This window comes from Phoca vitulina, unplaced genomic scaffold (genome assembly GCF_004348235.1).
Source record: "Phoca vitulina isolate PV1807 unplaced genomic scaffold, GSC_HSeal_1.0 scaffold76, whole genome shotgun sequence".
Lineage (NCBI taxonomy): Eukaryota > Metazoa > Chordata > Mammalia > Carnivora > Phocidae > Phoca > Phoca vitulina.
The window spans coordinates 507114-523703 of record NW_022589779.1 but is presented as its reverse complement, the minus strand read 5'-3'; the positions used below and the strand labels follow the sequence as shown (position 1 = coordinate 523703).

The 16590-nt window shown below is 34.7% G+C and overlaps 1 protein-coding gene across 2 annotated transcripts in view; it reads left to right on the top strand.

Moving 5' to 3' along the window:
* Positions 1-16590, top strand: part of TMTC2 (transmembrane O-mannosyltransferase targeting cadherins 2) — a 389588-nt gene that overhangs the window by 210572 nt on the left and 162426 nt on the right. For both annotated transcript variants that reach the window (XM_032393770.1, XM_032393772.1), the window contains exon 4: positions 469-583. In XM_032393770.1, coding sequence (XP_032249661.1) covers positions 469-583 — 115 coding nt within the window. The remainder of the gene's footprint in view (positions 1-468; positions 584-16590) is intronic.

Sequence of the window (16590 nt, the reverse complement as noted above, 5' to 3'; positions counted from 1 at the left end):
AAGCCTCTTTATTGCGTTGATCTTAGTTATCTTGCTTTTTATCCTGTTCTTCCATGTCATTTATCAGTTTTATCATGTTTGAATGAAATCTTTGCTTATTTTAAGATGATTTCTTACAGTTTCTGGTTCAGTAAGTATACAATAATTTCAGGCCACGAAGACCCCTACTGAAATTTGAAAGAGCATGAAGTCTTTGTAGATGATCTTAAGATAACATTGTTCTTGGCCCTATGATGAACTGCATATGTATATCAGCTTTGAGACATAATAATTACTTCAATTTTTTTAAGACTTTGTATTTAATCTCCTGGCTTGATGAAATGTTGGAGTATAAAGGAAATAAATTTTCCTTCTTAAAAATGTTTTATGAAGGTTTCCTCTCCCTGTGGTACTTCCTGATGGCCTGATATTATGTCATATATAATTGGATTGACGCTCAGCCTGAATACTTCTTTCTCTTCTTGGCAGCATGGGGTAACCTTGGAAATGTTCTGAAGAGTCAGAGCAAAATTTCTGAAGCTGAAAGCGCCTATAGGAATGCTTTGTACTACCGTAGCAACATGGCTGACATGCTTTATAATTTGTGAGTATGCATTACTTTCTCTGGTTTGGTTCATCTTTGAAACCTGTGGTGAGAGAAGGTTGATTTAACTGCTGGAAATGGAAATGATGATAGCTGTTTTTCTGAGACAGTCTTTCCGTTAATCATACCCATGAGACTAGTAGGTGGATAGTTATTTGTGATTCCTTTGTTTTCGGCTTCTGCATCAATATCCATGTGTATTGATGGACTATGGTTGAATTTTTTTGATGTACTATGCCATATAACATAAAAATTGGTTAAATGCTTGTAGTTTTTTGTTAGTTTTTGTTTTTGTTTTTGTTTTTGTTTTTAAGTTCCATTCATAGTTGGGATCAGGCATGCCTCGGTGGCTCAGCCAGTTGAGCGTCTGCCTTTGGCTCAGGTCATGATTCTGGGTCCTGGGATCCAGCCAAGCATCAGGTTCCCTGCTCAGTGGGGAGCCTGCTTTTTCCCTCTGCCTGCCGCTCCCCCTGCTTGTGCACTCTCTCTTTCCTCTCCCCTCCTCCAAAGCTACTGGTAATTAAGTTAGGATATTGGAATAATTTAGAGTATTTGTGTATGTCAGGTTAGAAAAATCCCTAGGGGAAAAATTTGCTGTTCTTTGGCTGGAAAGCCCTAGGGGGTACAGTAAGATATTAATGGAAACATGCAAAACCCAAATCTCTTCTTTGTCTCTTATATTTATGATACTTTTTTTGTTTGCAAGTAACAGAAACTTGGTCTAACCTTGCTTAAACACAAAAGAGAATTTATTAACTCCTGTAATTGAAAATTCCTGGGGTTGACGAAATGTAGGCACAATTAGAGCCAGGTGTTTTATATTTCAGAAATTTGTTTATATTTTGTGTCTATGATTTCCTTTGGGTTCACCCCATTCTCTGTGGGACTCTGTCTATATCAATTGGAAAGATGACTCGTACACGTTTATAATATCCTGACCCTTTTCAATCTCAGAAGGAGTTGCACTGGTGTCTCTATTAATCCTGGGAAAGGTCTCTGAATGACCCTTTTGGGGTCATGTGTTATCTCTTGAGTGAACCATGGGGCAGACTGGCAGGGGCGGCAGTAAGACACCTCCTTGGGCAGGGCCTCCAGAGTTTTGACTGGTTTGGGGGAGGATCAAGTTCCTGTAGGAAGGGACCAGGCATAATATGTCTACTGCTTATGTTTAATGAATATGATGTTATATTGATTGTATCAAACTGTTTTGGCAACATAATTTTTAATATGTGTTTATGTTCTGGTTGCATCTAAATCTTTGGTAGGCTAAATCTAAAAGAACAGATAGGAAAAAAATTGAAAAATGAGTGAAAATAAACAAAATCTAGATTTTTAAGAGAAGGCAGACAGAATGAGCTCACTTTAACTTCCTGTGCATTTACCTTGTATTGAAACTCTTAGACTTTAACACCAGGATCTCAATCTCCTGGGCTATGGTCTAAATTAGATCAGCATGAGTTTTGTGTTGATTTGCATAGTGTTTAATTTTCTCTTTTTTACCAGGAATGCTTTCAGTGGGGGGAACACCTCCAGTTTGTACAAGCCCTGGTTCTTGCGTTCTGTTGTTTCATGCTTCACCATGTATATTACCATTTTCCCGGAAATAATTTTTTTCCATCTTTTTTTTTTTTGCTTGAATGAGTATATATGCATACTCCCACGAAGGCTTTCCCCATGTCTGCTTCAACTAAATAATGTGTTGCTACTTTACTACTGGTTAATGGTATTTTTATTTCATGAAAAAAGAACCTTATTAGTTTGATAAATTTGCACAAATTTTTTTTTTTTTTTTTGGATCTGAAAGTAACATTGTCAAAGGGACCCCTTGTCTTTTCTTGCAATATGGGATGGCAGTTTTCTTCTGGTGCCCATTCTCCACAGTTTTTCAGAGGAGAAAGTAAACTGAACAACCCACACTTCTTCACTAAGCTTATTTTTCTCTTTCTTACCTACAGCCAGTGGTTTAAGGTTACCTACATGCGTTGAAAGAAAAAGGAAATGTATCTATCTAGGCTTACTTTTTGCTGAGAAGAGAAATTTATTCAATTAGACAAATACACTTTACATGTAATTTAAAACCTGTATCTTATAACTTCCTCTGTGATCGTATATTTGAACTATTATGGCATGGACAGACCTCCCCAAACCCAAATGAAAACTCCTTGCTGGAGAAGTTATTAACAAGATATTGATTAACAAGTTATTAAGCTTGTTATTAACAAGATAAAATTTTTTTTTCTTATTTATAAGTGATATGTGGCATAAATGCCATATATAGTTCCAAAATGTTTTTACTAACATGGTAGGTTTTTTAAACTACACTTAGCTCAAATGGAGAGGTTTAAATCCCATAAGAAATGTTGCCATTGTTTTTAAAGTATTGGATTATAAAACCCATGTGGTTGATAGAACTCTGATATTAAATAATTATATTTCAAAATAGGTGAATTCTTCATTGATTTTAATCAATTATTAATAAAATGCACCAAGATAGATATTTTACTACCCATATTAATAAAATGCACCAAGACAGATATTTTACTACCCATAATATTATAAATGTGTCTAGTATCCTATGTCACTAGGAGCAAACTTTTGTTTTTGGTTTTGTTTTTTGTGTTTATTTACATAGTTAGGAAAGAAGCCAAGTTTTCTCATGGACCATTTAGAGACTATCTGACAAAAAGTTTTTCTTTCTTTTGCTATTTTCATTACATAATTTTCTCTGATTTACAGAAATTGCTCCTTGTCCTGTTTCAATCCTGAAAGAAAGAGGAATGTGCTTTGTTCAGTTTTACCAGTAAGCTTAACCTGATATCACTCCTTTGTGGTAATAGCAGATATTAATCACATTTCATATCATCAGTTACTCTTAAAGATGTTTATGACCAAAGCCTGAAACTAATGAACCCATTACATTAGTTGGCATGAAATACCCATATTTATTAGTGAATTTTAGAATTTTGGGAATCATAAGCTCCTGTTAGGTCCTGTACTTAACTTTTAATCAATAACCTAGATTTTTTTTTTTTTAACACATTCGGTGTTCCTAAATCTGCTTGCTTTGTAAACTACTGAAAAAATTTCATGTTGTTAGGAATTTATATTAGGAAAATAATCTGTAGATAGACATACATTATTATGTAACTTCAAAACCATGATTAGTAAAGTGAGGTCCATCACTACTGGCCGGACACAGGATGATTCTAAGAGGTCAGAGATAATCTTTAAGTTAATTCCTATGATTTTATTTTTCTGCTTATATTTTAAAAATAGAACTGGGATATCTAAATGTTGTTCTAGGTCAGGATAGAAGGAAAAAAGGTTGATTTGGAAAAATAATAGGTAAGCAATAATACAAATGATATGTGGTTATATCTGAAGTTTAGGGAACATTGCATTAAGAGATTTTTAAAACTTTCAGGACATTTTTCTGCAGGATTGATATCAAGTTATATCTGAGAGGTGCATGCATAGTTATACTGCCTATTTATAAAATGATGGAATAATTTTAATTTTTTTTTCTCTGGTAGCAATTACTTGAATTTATTCTATGTGCCAAGCACTCTTAGTTCTTTACATATGTTATGACAGCTTGTCTTCAAATGAGGCCTACAAAATGAGGAAAATGAAACTCAGGTAATTTGTGTTGGATCACACAAATAAAAGAGGGGCCAATATTTGAACGTAAGATGTTCTGACTATATACCCATGCAATAATAGTATTTCTTCTCAAGCTGGCAAAAATAAACCAAGGGTATGAGGTAAAAAACCTCAGTATATATCTTTTAAATCCAGAAAAAAAATTAATTCAAACTACCTTTACATATAGAAATAAAATACATGGAATTACATCTAATAGAGAGTATCAGTTATTTTTTTATGACACTTAACTAAGTTTCCTAAACTTTTGCTATAGAGTTTTGTTAGAAGGATCATGTGTTTGCACAACTGAACTAAGTTCAAGAAGAAAGTGCTACAGAAATTGTTTTAAATGGTCTAAATCCATTAATTATAAGGTTTTGATAACACTTCAATCCATGCTTACAGATAACAATTATATAATGTGAAATTTGAAACAGTACTTAAGTACTTTTTAAAAAAAATTGAGATATAATTGAAATATAACATTATGTTGGTTTCAGGCATACAATATAATTCAATATGTGTATGTACTGTGAAATCATCACAAGTCTAGTTATATGTCACTATACATAGTTACAATTTTTTTTCTTGTGATGAGAGCTTTTACTTGGCAAATTCCTCTTTGCAACTTTCAAATATACAGCACATTGTTATTAGCTCTAGTGGCCATACTTACACTAGATACCCATGACATATATATTTTATAACTGGAAGTTTGTACCTTTTGACCCTCTTCACCCATTTCACTATCCCCCCCTTCTACTCTTAAAAGCAACTGATGTAGTACATTTATCGCATAGCCTTATATTCAGCCTTTTATTCATATTGCTCTATTTATTAAAATCCGGTACTTCACACAAGTAGTTTTAAGACCAGTTTAACAGATCTGTGTTACGATGTTGGTTTCTCTTTCCATGTATAATAAATTTCAGGGACAAAGCAGATAGACCATTGCTCAATGATTTATATTGTCAAATTTTATAAATGTATAGTCGACTTTCAACATTTTAACTGTACTACTCACTGCATCTGAAGTATAATTGATTTCTAGCCTGAAAAATACTCAGTCATTGTTCTTTCATTGTTGTTATAGATTTGTCCTAGCAGTCTGTTCCAAATGATATTTAAACAAGTAATTCAATAGAGCATTGACTATTTCATTAGGTATTAGATTTCAGAGTGCCAATAATAAATTTAATGTGGTTTAATCAAATCTTAATTATCTTCCATAAACATAGGGGATCATTTTTGTGGATAATAGAGATTTTGCCAGATTTTATTAGTCTGGGGCTAATAGTCTGAAATCAAGGTATCCACAGCACCGTGCTCCCTCTGAAACCTGTAAGGGAATCCTTCCTTGCTTCTCTCCTGTGATTTGCTGGCATTCTTTGGAGTTTCTTGGCTTGCATCTGCAGAACCCGAGTCTCTGCCTTTGTCATCATGTGGTGGTCTCCCTGCATGTTCTTGTCTTCACATTCACGTAAGGGGACCAGTCGTTGGATTGGGGCCCCTCCCTTGTTAAATTAACAACTTACATCTGCAATGATCCTGTCCCCAAATAAGGTCATATTCTGAGGTGTTGGGGGTGAAGACTTCAACATATCTTTTTCTGGAGGAGAGACATCATTCACTCAATAACAGCTGCCTATCGAAAGCTTCAGTTTGAGAGAGATCAGACAGTTGTTTCTCATGGAGGAGTGGATCAGGTGAAAGATGCCCAATTGGAAGCAAAATTTTCCATAGAATCTCAATGAGTTTATGTATCTCATGCTGCCAAGAACTCTAAGGAGGAAGTAATTTAAGAGGATAGAGCGTGAAGGAAATGTGGGGTGCAGAGTTGCTACTATAGATCAGATTCTAGTGAGAGATTGATAGGTTCATTCAGGGCCAGGTTTTGAGAACCCTTGAGAGGTGAGAAGAATCAGAGATTACAGAATAGAAGTGGTCTGACTACCTGACAGAGCTGAGCCATTCTTGAGCTCCGTCGCAAACAAGGCATGAGAAGCCCATGGAATGAGGAGGACAGGTGGAAATGGGGGGAAAGGAACCCCTTGGCCACATGGCTAGATTTCAGGACAGGGTTTCCTGCCAAGTTCCATGGATGTATGCAGGTATGTCCGTGTTAAGGATGGAGAGGGGCGTCCAGGGGGTACTAGGTAAGCAGACTGGTCTCCCAAAATAGAGAATTGGGGAAAGGCTATTGAACAGGAGTGCCTGGAAGTGCTTGCCATTGTGTGAAGTAAATGAGACGGAGAGGTTTGGGTAAAATTTCATTGGCTTTAGGTCACTAGGACTTGTATACATAATTCGTTTGGCTCTTTACTGATTGCTGGAGTGAGGTAGGGCAGCCTGCCGTACCTGCTTGTTCTCCTGGCAAGAGCAAGGCCTACACTTACTACATACTTTGTTTTAATTGATAATTTTCACCAATCAATACACAAATACAATCTAGTTGTAAAACACTGAAACAGTACTGAAGAATATGGAGTGAGGCATAAAAGTTTCTAATTGCATTTCTTACCCACCTTTTCCCTGCTCTGTGATAAATCTTTTGAGATTTTTCACAACTATTTATATACATGCAGTTATACAACATATTTTTAACTTTTTCCCCTGCATATATGTGGCACCATTGATTTTTAAATTTGTGTGTGTGCAGGTGTGTCAAAATCTGCTTGACCCTCCCCATTTGGATTCACATTAAATGGTTTCTACTGAGACTATTATATAGACGGCATTAATAAATGCCCAGGAGAATGGTTTCAAAACTGCTGCTTCGCATTGGTGGTTCAGTGGTAGAATTCTCAAAACTGCTGCTTCATTCTCCATTTCCCTAATTACAGGTGGAGTTGAACAATTTTTCTTATTTTATTGGTTCTTTGTAATTGTACTGGGAACTAATTGTTCATATTCCTTGCCTGGTTTTCTTGTTGATTTGTGGAATGTAAAATAAAATGCCCTATGCACTTATATGCATATACACAAAAATCAGTTTTGCAAATATTTTCTTCTACTTTTTGTCTTTTTACTTTTCTTATAATGTTTATTGTACATAACTCAAATTTTATATTTTCTTTCTACTTATCTATATAAAACCACAAGTATTTTCATTTAAAGCCTCTGTATTTTCTGTCTCTATGAAGACCATTCACAGGGTAATTTAAAAAATTATACATTTCTAAAATATTTTTAGAATTAATTTTGAGGTTTTTTTGGGGGGGGAGTACTTAATCTACTCAGGATATATTATTTTTGTATTAAGGCATAATTTTTTTCTAGTGGTTACTAATACCAAGCAAATAATTTATTGAATAGTTTTCATGTAGACTAAATTTGTCAACATGGAATCACTGTTGTGGCCTTTATTCTGGTCTTTTGGCAACCCACAGCAAGAACAAACTTTTATTTGCTATAACTTCTGCAAAATTTCAGATTTTGAAAGGCAAGTTTCCCATTCTTGTTTGTTTTCTAACACTTCTTGATTATTCCTCTGTGTTTTCTGTTTAATGTGGATCTGATCATAGCCTTGTTAAATTGCATTAGAAGTTGAGTTGGGCTTTGATTGGTTATGCAGTGACTCTGTATTAGAGTGAGGAGAACTGATATTGTCACACTTTGAAGCTTCCCTTTCCGATACATGTATTGCTACATTTATTCCAATTTTTAAATTTCCCTTTATTAACATTTTATATTTTTTTCCACAAAGGTCTCACATATTTGAAGTTGATCTTTTTTCTTAGTTTTTTTTCTGGTTGAGACTGCAAATGTGTTTACTTTTTTTTGGTTATTCAAGTGTAGTTAATGTACAGTGTTATATTAGTTTCAGATGTACAGCAATATAATGATTCAATAATTCTTTTTTAAAATTTTTAAATTTTTTTAAGGTTTTATTTATTTGAGAGAAAGACACACAGAGAGAGAGAGAGAGCGAGCGAGCGCACAGACAGGGGGAGGGGCAGATCCCAATGCGGGGCTTGATCCCAGGACCCTGGGATCATGACCTGAACCGAAAGCAAATGCTTAACCGACTGAGCAACCCAGGTACCTCAATGATTCAATAATTCTATATACTCAGTAGTCATCAAGATGAGTGTCCTCTTAATCTACTTTATTTCATCCATTCCCCCACCTACCTCCCCTCTGGCAACAACCCATTTATTCTTTGTTTTTAAGAGTCTGTTTTTTTGTTTGTCTTTTAAAAAAAAATTCTTTGTTCCTTTGTTTTGTTTCTTAAGTTACACACATGAGTGAAATCATATGGTATTTGTCTTTCTCTGACTGACTTATTTTACCCTTGTACCCTTGAGGTCCATCCATGTTGTTGCAAATGACAAGATTTCTTTCTTTTTTATGGCTGAGTAATATTCCATTGTGTATATTTACTATGTCTTCTTTATCTGTTCATTTATGGATGGACACTTGGGTTGATTCCATATCTTGGTTATTGTAAATAATGCTAAACAGGGGTGCATGTATCTTTTTGAATTAATGTTTTCATTTTCTTTGGGTAAATATCCAGTAGTGGAATTACTGCTTCATATGGTAATTCTATTTTTAACTTTTTGAGGAACCTCCATACTGTTGTCCATGGTGGCTGCACCAATTTGCATTCCCACTAACACAGCACATGAAGATTCTTTTTTCTCCATATCCTCTCCAACACTTGTTATTTCTTCTGTTTCTGATTTTATCCATCTGACTGGTGTAAAGTAATATCTCATTGTGGTTTTGATTTACATTTCCCCGATGATTAGTGATGTTGAACATCTTTTCATGTGTCTGTTGGCCATCTGTATGTCTTTGGAAAAATGTCTAGTCAGATCCTCTGCCTATTTTTTAATTGGAATATTTGTGGTCTTTTGGTGTTGAGTTGTATAAGTTCTTTATCTATTTTGGACATTGACCCCTTATCAGATATATCATTTGTAAATATCTTTTCTCATTCAATAGGTTGGGTTACTGTTTTGTTCATGGTTTCCTTTGTTATGCAAAAGCTTTTTATTTTGGTGTAGTCCCAATAATTTAAAATGCTTTTGTTTCCCTTGCCATAGGACACATAGCTGGAAAAATGTTCCTAAAGCTGATGTCAAAGAAATTATTGCCTGTGTTTTCTTCTAGGAATTTTATGGTTTCAAGTCTCACATTTAGGTCTTTAATCCATTTTGAGTTTATTTTTGTGTATGTTATTAGAAAGTGGTCCAGTTTTATTCTTTTGGATGTAGCTGTCCAGGTTTCCCAACACCCACATTTGTTGAAGAGACTTTTTCCCATTATATAGTCTTGACTTTTTTGTCATAGTTTAATTGGCCTTCATAAAAGTGTGGGTTTACTTCGGGACCCTATTCTGTTCCATTGAGCTTTGTGTCAATTTTTTTTTGTCAGTACCATACTGTTCCTGATTACTACAGCTTTTTAGGATATCTTGAAATCTGGGATTATGATACCTCCAGCTCTTTTTCAGTATTGATTCAGGATCTTCTGTGGTTCTATACAAATTTTAGGATTATTTGTTCTAGTTCTGTGAAAAATGTTGTTGGCATTTTGATAATGATTGCATTGAATCTGTAGGTTGCTTTGGGTTGTATGGACATTTTTAACAATATTGGTTTTTCCAATCCATGAACATGGAGTATCTTTCCACTTGTTTGTGTCATCTTCAGTTCCTTTCATTAATGTTTTCTAGTTTTTGGAGTACAGATCTTCCACCTCCTTGGTTAAGTTTATTCATAGATGTTTTATTCTTTCGGGTGCAATTGTAAATAGATTATTTTCTTAATTTCTCTTTCTGCTACTCAGTATTGTATAGAAGTGCAACAGATATATGTATATTAATTTTTTTTTTTTTTGTTTTTTTGTTTTGTTTTTTTTTTTTTAAAGATTTTATTTATTTATTTGAGACAGAGAGAATGAGAGAGAGAGAGCACATGAGAGGAGGGAGGGTCAGAGGGAGAAGCAGGCTCCCTGCCAAGCAGGGAGCCCGATGCGGGACTCGATCCAGGGACTCCAGGATCATGACCTGAGCCGAAGGCAGTCGCTTAACCAACTGAGCCACCCAGGCGCCCCTGTATATTAATTTTGTATCTTAGAACTTTATTGAATTCATTTATCAGTTCTAATAGTTTTTTGGTGGAGTCTTTATGATTTTTTATATATAGTATCATTTTATCTGCAAATAGTGAAACTTTTACTTCTTCCTTACCAATTTATATTCATGTATTTATATTATATATTTCTTAATATTCTTAAAATCTATTTTTGCTAATGTGAATTAGATTTTTCCCCTTCATTACATTTTAAATTGGTTGTTCCTGATTGTTTAGATTTATTTTTTCTAAATATGCCTGATTCCAAGTTTTTATTGTTGTTGTTGTGGCTTTATCACATATCTGAATTTTAGTTGAAGGTTCTTTTTTGGAGTTTTCCCAAACTTTTTTGCTGAGAGGCTTCTGCACATACTATTTGTTTTTTTCATGTAACATTTTCTACCATTTTCTCCCCTCTGACCTCTTTACCTCCCACTTCCCATTCTTTTTACCTGGCTGATAATTTTATATTCTTTCTATCTCAGCTTATGTGATACTCCCTGGGAAAATTTCTTGATACTTTTTATATTTTCAGAGTTGGAAGATAGGTACCCTTCCCAAATCTCACCATAGCAACCAATACTTGATTCTTTATAGTCTGGATCATATTGTCATTTGTGATACCACGTTCCCCTTAATTACAGTGTAATTTCTTTAAGGTCAGAGGGTGCTTAGATACCATTCCATCCCTGATACTAAGTATAATGACAGGCACATGGGCTTTAAATTATGTACGTGTTGATTAACAAGCTAATGAATGAGTTAAACTATGGATATGTTAATTAATCAATGAATTAATAAATAAGCGAGTTGATTAATGAGTACACTACTGAATGGAAATAAATCAACTAAGTTCAAGTTTGTCGGACAGTACTCCTGTGTTCTGCTCATTATACCTAGCTGATCCACTTCTTTCCCAACTAGTGTTACTGCCTATGTCCACTTATCTGGCTCTTCATATTGATTTATTGCACAATTTTTAAATTTATATCTATCTATGTCTATGTAAAGAGTCACTGTCCAAAAAACATAAAAGTGGTAAAATTCCCTTAGACCGTTGTTATTGTATACAATATATGTACATACTGATGTTGGATAAAGATTCTGGAATATATCATCTAATGTCAAGGCCTGAGTTTTCTTTCCGTTTCTCCCACCAAACCCTGGAAATATTTCCTTTATTACAAACATGTTGAAAATAAACTATTTTTCAAAATCAGTAAGAGAAAATATGTTATTGTTACTTAACTGGATAACCAGCCAAGGGACATTTCAACAAAACAAATTCTGGTATTTTCATTTGTTAATTAGAAAAAAAATTAAATGGTAAATAATGAAGTACGTAATTATATTCTGATTTGTTAAAAATGAAATGATAAGATGTTTCATGATTCTGAAAATATTAAGAGTCATTTTAAAATCCTACTTGAGATATATAAGTGCCTTTACAGCTATTTTTTGTTAATAGAAACATATTACTGGAATTTGTCTTTTAGTAATTTCAGTCCTAATTTCTAGACTTAGTGTAATATTAACCATCTCTTCAGGACAAATAGATCAGCTAAGAATATAAGTGTAGCCCTTATTGGAATATTTTTGAAAATAAAAATTAGTGTTTATTTGATACTAGGGCAAATTAACCATGCTCAGTGATTTCATCAACCATATATGCATTTGTGTATGCAAATTCTTGAGTATGTTTTAGCATTAAACTATCCATTCTTGAGTTTTGGTAATGATGTACTGTAATGAAGAACTTTGGCTACATCTGTCTTGTCAGATGCCAGGATAGATTAAGACAAGAGAATTACTAGATAATGACCTGAACATCTGCAGGATAATAAAGAGGAAGTCAGAAATGATTTTATGGTGAAGCTGCAATTATAATACATCGGGTCAATTATAAAAAGGAAAAACCGGGGCACCTGGGTGGCTCAGTCATTAAGCGTCTGCCTTCAGCTCAGGTCATGATCTCAAGGTTCTGGGATCGAGCCCCGCATCAGGCTCCCTGCTCCATGGGGAGCCTGCTTCTCCCTCTCCCACTCTCCCTGCTTGTGTTCCCTCTCGCTGTGTCTCTCTCTGTCAAATAAATAAATAAAATCTTTAAAAAAAAAAAAAAAAAAGGAAAAACCACAAAATGAAACATGTTTTATTGTAGGTTTTATGGTGAAGCATCATATGTGATTGTCAGTTAAAATTACAATTTGTGTGTAACATGAAAACTCATAGCACTCAGTAGTATTCAGTAAGTTTCTGTAAGTGGTCTGAAGGAAGAAGCTGGATCTGTTCAGGTGCCTGGTACACTCCCAGAGAGCCCTACTTATCTAACCAAAGCTCACAGAAAGATAGGAAAGTTCCAGTGTGCTAGCATTTTCATGGGATTTCCTCCACTATGTTGTTACAAGTGCTAGAAGACTCAGAGTCCAGTCAAGTTTGTATGGGATTCATAAGTTAGTTTGGTGAGCATATCTATCCATGTGTTGAAAACATTCAATTTATAAGAGCATCAGGCTGAGGACTATTGGATGAATTAATTTATAATGGCATTAGTCTAAGACAGCCTAAATTGACATTTGCCTCTGTAAATCCCAGTTTATGGACCTTTCTTCTAAGTCACACCACCTGCTCTTCCATGGATAGCTTTACATTGAGTGTATTCAGTTATTTTGTAATTATAGTTAGACAAGTTAACACTTCCTACTTGCTCAACATCTTCTCCGATGGCTCATTTTGCACACCTGTTCTCTGATTCATTGTGAGTTGATTTTACAGTTTACATCAGGAGGTGAAATCTGTTTTTTTGTCACTCTAAAGTCCCCAGTTCTTTTAACACCTATGTTGAACATCATTAGTTTTACAAATTTCTGAGAAAGAATGAGCAATTATAAAGTTTGATTAACATTGATTATATCTTCTCAATACATTTATAGATATGAGCACATTTGCAAATTTATGTATTGGAAATAACGATTCATTAGTTTATTTGACAAATATGGAGTGCCTTCAGAGTGACAGATACTGTATTAAATGTTGGGGATAAGCTGACAGTGTGTAGTTTCTGCTGTCAAGTAGCTTATAATCTGGATTTAAAAATATGTTAAGTAACAAAGCATCTTTTCTAAGAGATAAGCTTATATTATTATGAGAAGGCAGATGGAGACCTAACTCAGCCTGGACTAATAATAATAATAATATGATAATAATAATAATAATAAAGAAAAGAGTCATACTAGGAAGATAAATTAACAAGATATTTGGGGCAAAAATCATTCATTTTCGGCCATGTAAGTTTCAGATGCCTATGGGGCATCCACTAGGCATCTAGAATGTGTTTTTACAGCTCATGAGAGCATCCTGAGATAGAGCGCTGTAATTATCTCAGTACAGAAGTTGAAACGTGTGTGTGTGTGTGTGTGTGTGTGTGTGTGTGTGATATGTATAAGGACAAATGTAAGAAAGACCATGGATAGAATTCTGGGGAATGCCAGTATTTAAAGAATTTGGTAGAGAAAGAGGAACCATACGGTATGTTGAAGGAGAAGGAAAGAAGACTGGGGTGTTTGATGTTATTGATGCTGATGAATATGACAACAAGAAGGGGAGAAATGGCCAAAAATCATCTAGTATAAAGAAGTTAAGTATTTCTTTGGAGATTTATGTCCCCATGGGGGGAAAAATAGTGACATCATGGGTCTAGAAAGTTGGATATATTATTCTCTTGAATGTAATAGAAAAGTGCATTTTGTCATCATGAAGCTACAGGATATCCCAGAGAATAATTTTATCCTATGAAATGCATGGATACAATGACCAAAGAACTGTTCTTCACAGTAGGAGCTCTTTGGTGGCTGGGTATGTAAATCATTTATGTCTTTGTTTCTAGCACATAGTGAAGTCCTGACACCTCCTTGGTACTCAATAAATGCTTTGGAATAGAACTGAATCAAACCACTTATTATTTCACACTCATTTCTTTTATAGCAATAGAAACTACACATTATAGTAGTGGTGTCTAGGATTGCCTGCTGGAACTAACTGTTAAGCTTTGCCCTCCCCCCATAACCCAACGTAAAATTGGGGGAAATCAGAATCCTTTAAGACATTGGAGTTTGGCAAGAGAAAGAAGGAGATTGAATCATTCCTATGCTCATTTGTATTACAGGTTTTCTATTACAAATGTAGTTTTAAAATGGCACTGTGAGGGTCATGCTTTTCCATGTAGAAATATTCATTCAAGAGTAATTGTATAGAGAGAGTTAAACTATTTTCCATGTTGGAAAAATGATGAAAGGCATTTTTCTGATATCTCATTAAAATGGCCTTTAATTTTATAATCATTTTCATCCAGAGTTCTGTAGGTAAGTTTGAGGACATGTATTAGACAGCCCATAAAATAGGTTTATAAAGAAATTCATAATCACATCCTGTTTTAATACCTTTTGTTTGGTTTAACTTTAAAACTGATTGAAAGTTGCATTAAGGCCAGATTTTTTTTGCATGTGTTTGTCCTAAAATTATGCTCATGTGAAAAGTGGAGGCTGATATGCTGCAGAATTTGAAGTAAATTAATTTCAGTTTTCTCAGAGAGAGGTTTTGCATTAAAAAAAAAAAAGTATCTCTTTTCCTTTGCTCCTGAAGAAAAATGAACAGATGTAAATTTGTTATTTGTGTAGATCCAATCAGTCCTCTGCAGATTTCCAATTACTATGACTTAAGAATTATTTCCTAGACACACCAGGAAATATAGTAATATTATCTTCTATTTAATTTATTTTTTCTCTTATACAAAACTTAACTGTGGTTTTGCCTATATGATGGAGAAGTTGCTTAAAGTATAAGTGAAGTTTGAGGCCATCTGGATATTGAAATGTTAATGAATTTTTAAAATTAATATCTTGTCATCTGCTGTTTATTTTTTCTCTTATATGTTATTCATATAAGTGATATATTATTTCTGTGGCCAAATTTTATCTCCTATCACTCACTTCTTTCAATTCTTTGCTTCAAAGAATTCCATGAGGCCTCCCAGCTGACTCTATTTCTTTATTTAAATTTCATTTTATTATGTTATCACCATACAGTACATCATTAGTTTTTGATGTAGTGTTCCATGATTCATTGTTTTCATGTAACACCCAGTACTCCATGCAATACCTGCCCTCTTTAATACCCATCACCAGGCTAACCCATCCTCCTACCCCCTCTCCCCTCTAAAACCCTCAGTTTGTTTCTTGGAGTCCATGGTCTCTCATGGTTCATCTCCCCCTCCGATTCCCCACCTTCATTTTTCCCTTCTTTCTCCTAATGTCCTCCATGCTATTCCTTATGTTCCACAAATAAGTGAAACCATATGATAATTGACTTTCTCTGCTTGACTTATTTCACTTAGCATAATCTCCTCCAGTCCCACCCATGTTGATGTAAAAGTTGGGTATTCATCCTTTCTGATGGCTGAGTAATATTCCATTGTATATATGGACCACATCTTTATCCATTCATCTGTTGAAGGGCATCTCGGCTCTTTCCACAGTTTGGCTATTGCGGACATTGCTGCTATGAACACTGGGGTGCATATGGCCCTTCTTTTCACTACATCTGTGTCTTTGGGGTAAATACCCAGTAGTGCAATTGCTGGGTCATATGGTTGCTCTATTTTTAATTTTTTGAGGAACCTCCACACTGTTTTCCAAAGTGGCTGTACCAACTTGCACTCCCACCAACAGTGTAAGAAGGTTCCCCTTTCTCCACAACCTCTCCAACATTTGTTGTTTCTTGCGCTGTCAATTTTTGCCATTCTAACTGGTGTAAGGTAGTATCTCAGTGTGGTTTTGATTTGAATTTCCCTGATGGCTAATGATGATGAACGTTTTTTCATGTGTCTGTTAGCCATTTGTATGTCTTCTTCGGAGAAGTGTCTGTTCATGTCTTCTGCCCATTTTTTGACTTGATTGTTTTTTGGGTGTTGAGTTTGACAAGTTCCTTATAGATCTTGGATATCAGCCTTTGTCTGTAGTGTCATTTGCAAATATCTTCTCCCATTCTGTGGGTTGCCTCTTTGTTTTGTTGACTGTTTCCTTTGCTGTGCAGAAGCTTTTTATCTTGTTGAAGTCCAAAAAGTTCATTTTCGCTTTTGTTTCACTTGGCTTTGGAGATGTATCTTGAAAGAAGTTGCTGTGGCCAATGTTGAAGAGGTTACTGCCTATGTTCTTCTCTAGGATTTTGATGGATTCCCATCTCACATTGAGGTCTTTCATCCATTTTGAGTTCATCTTTGTGTAT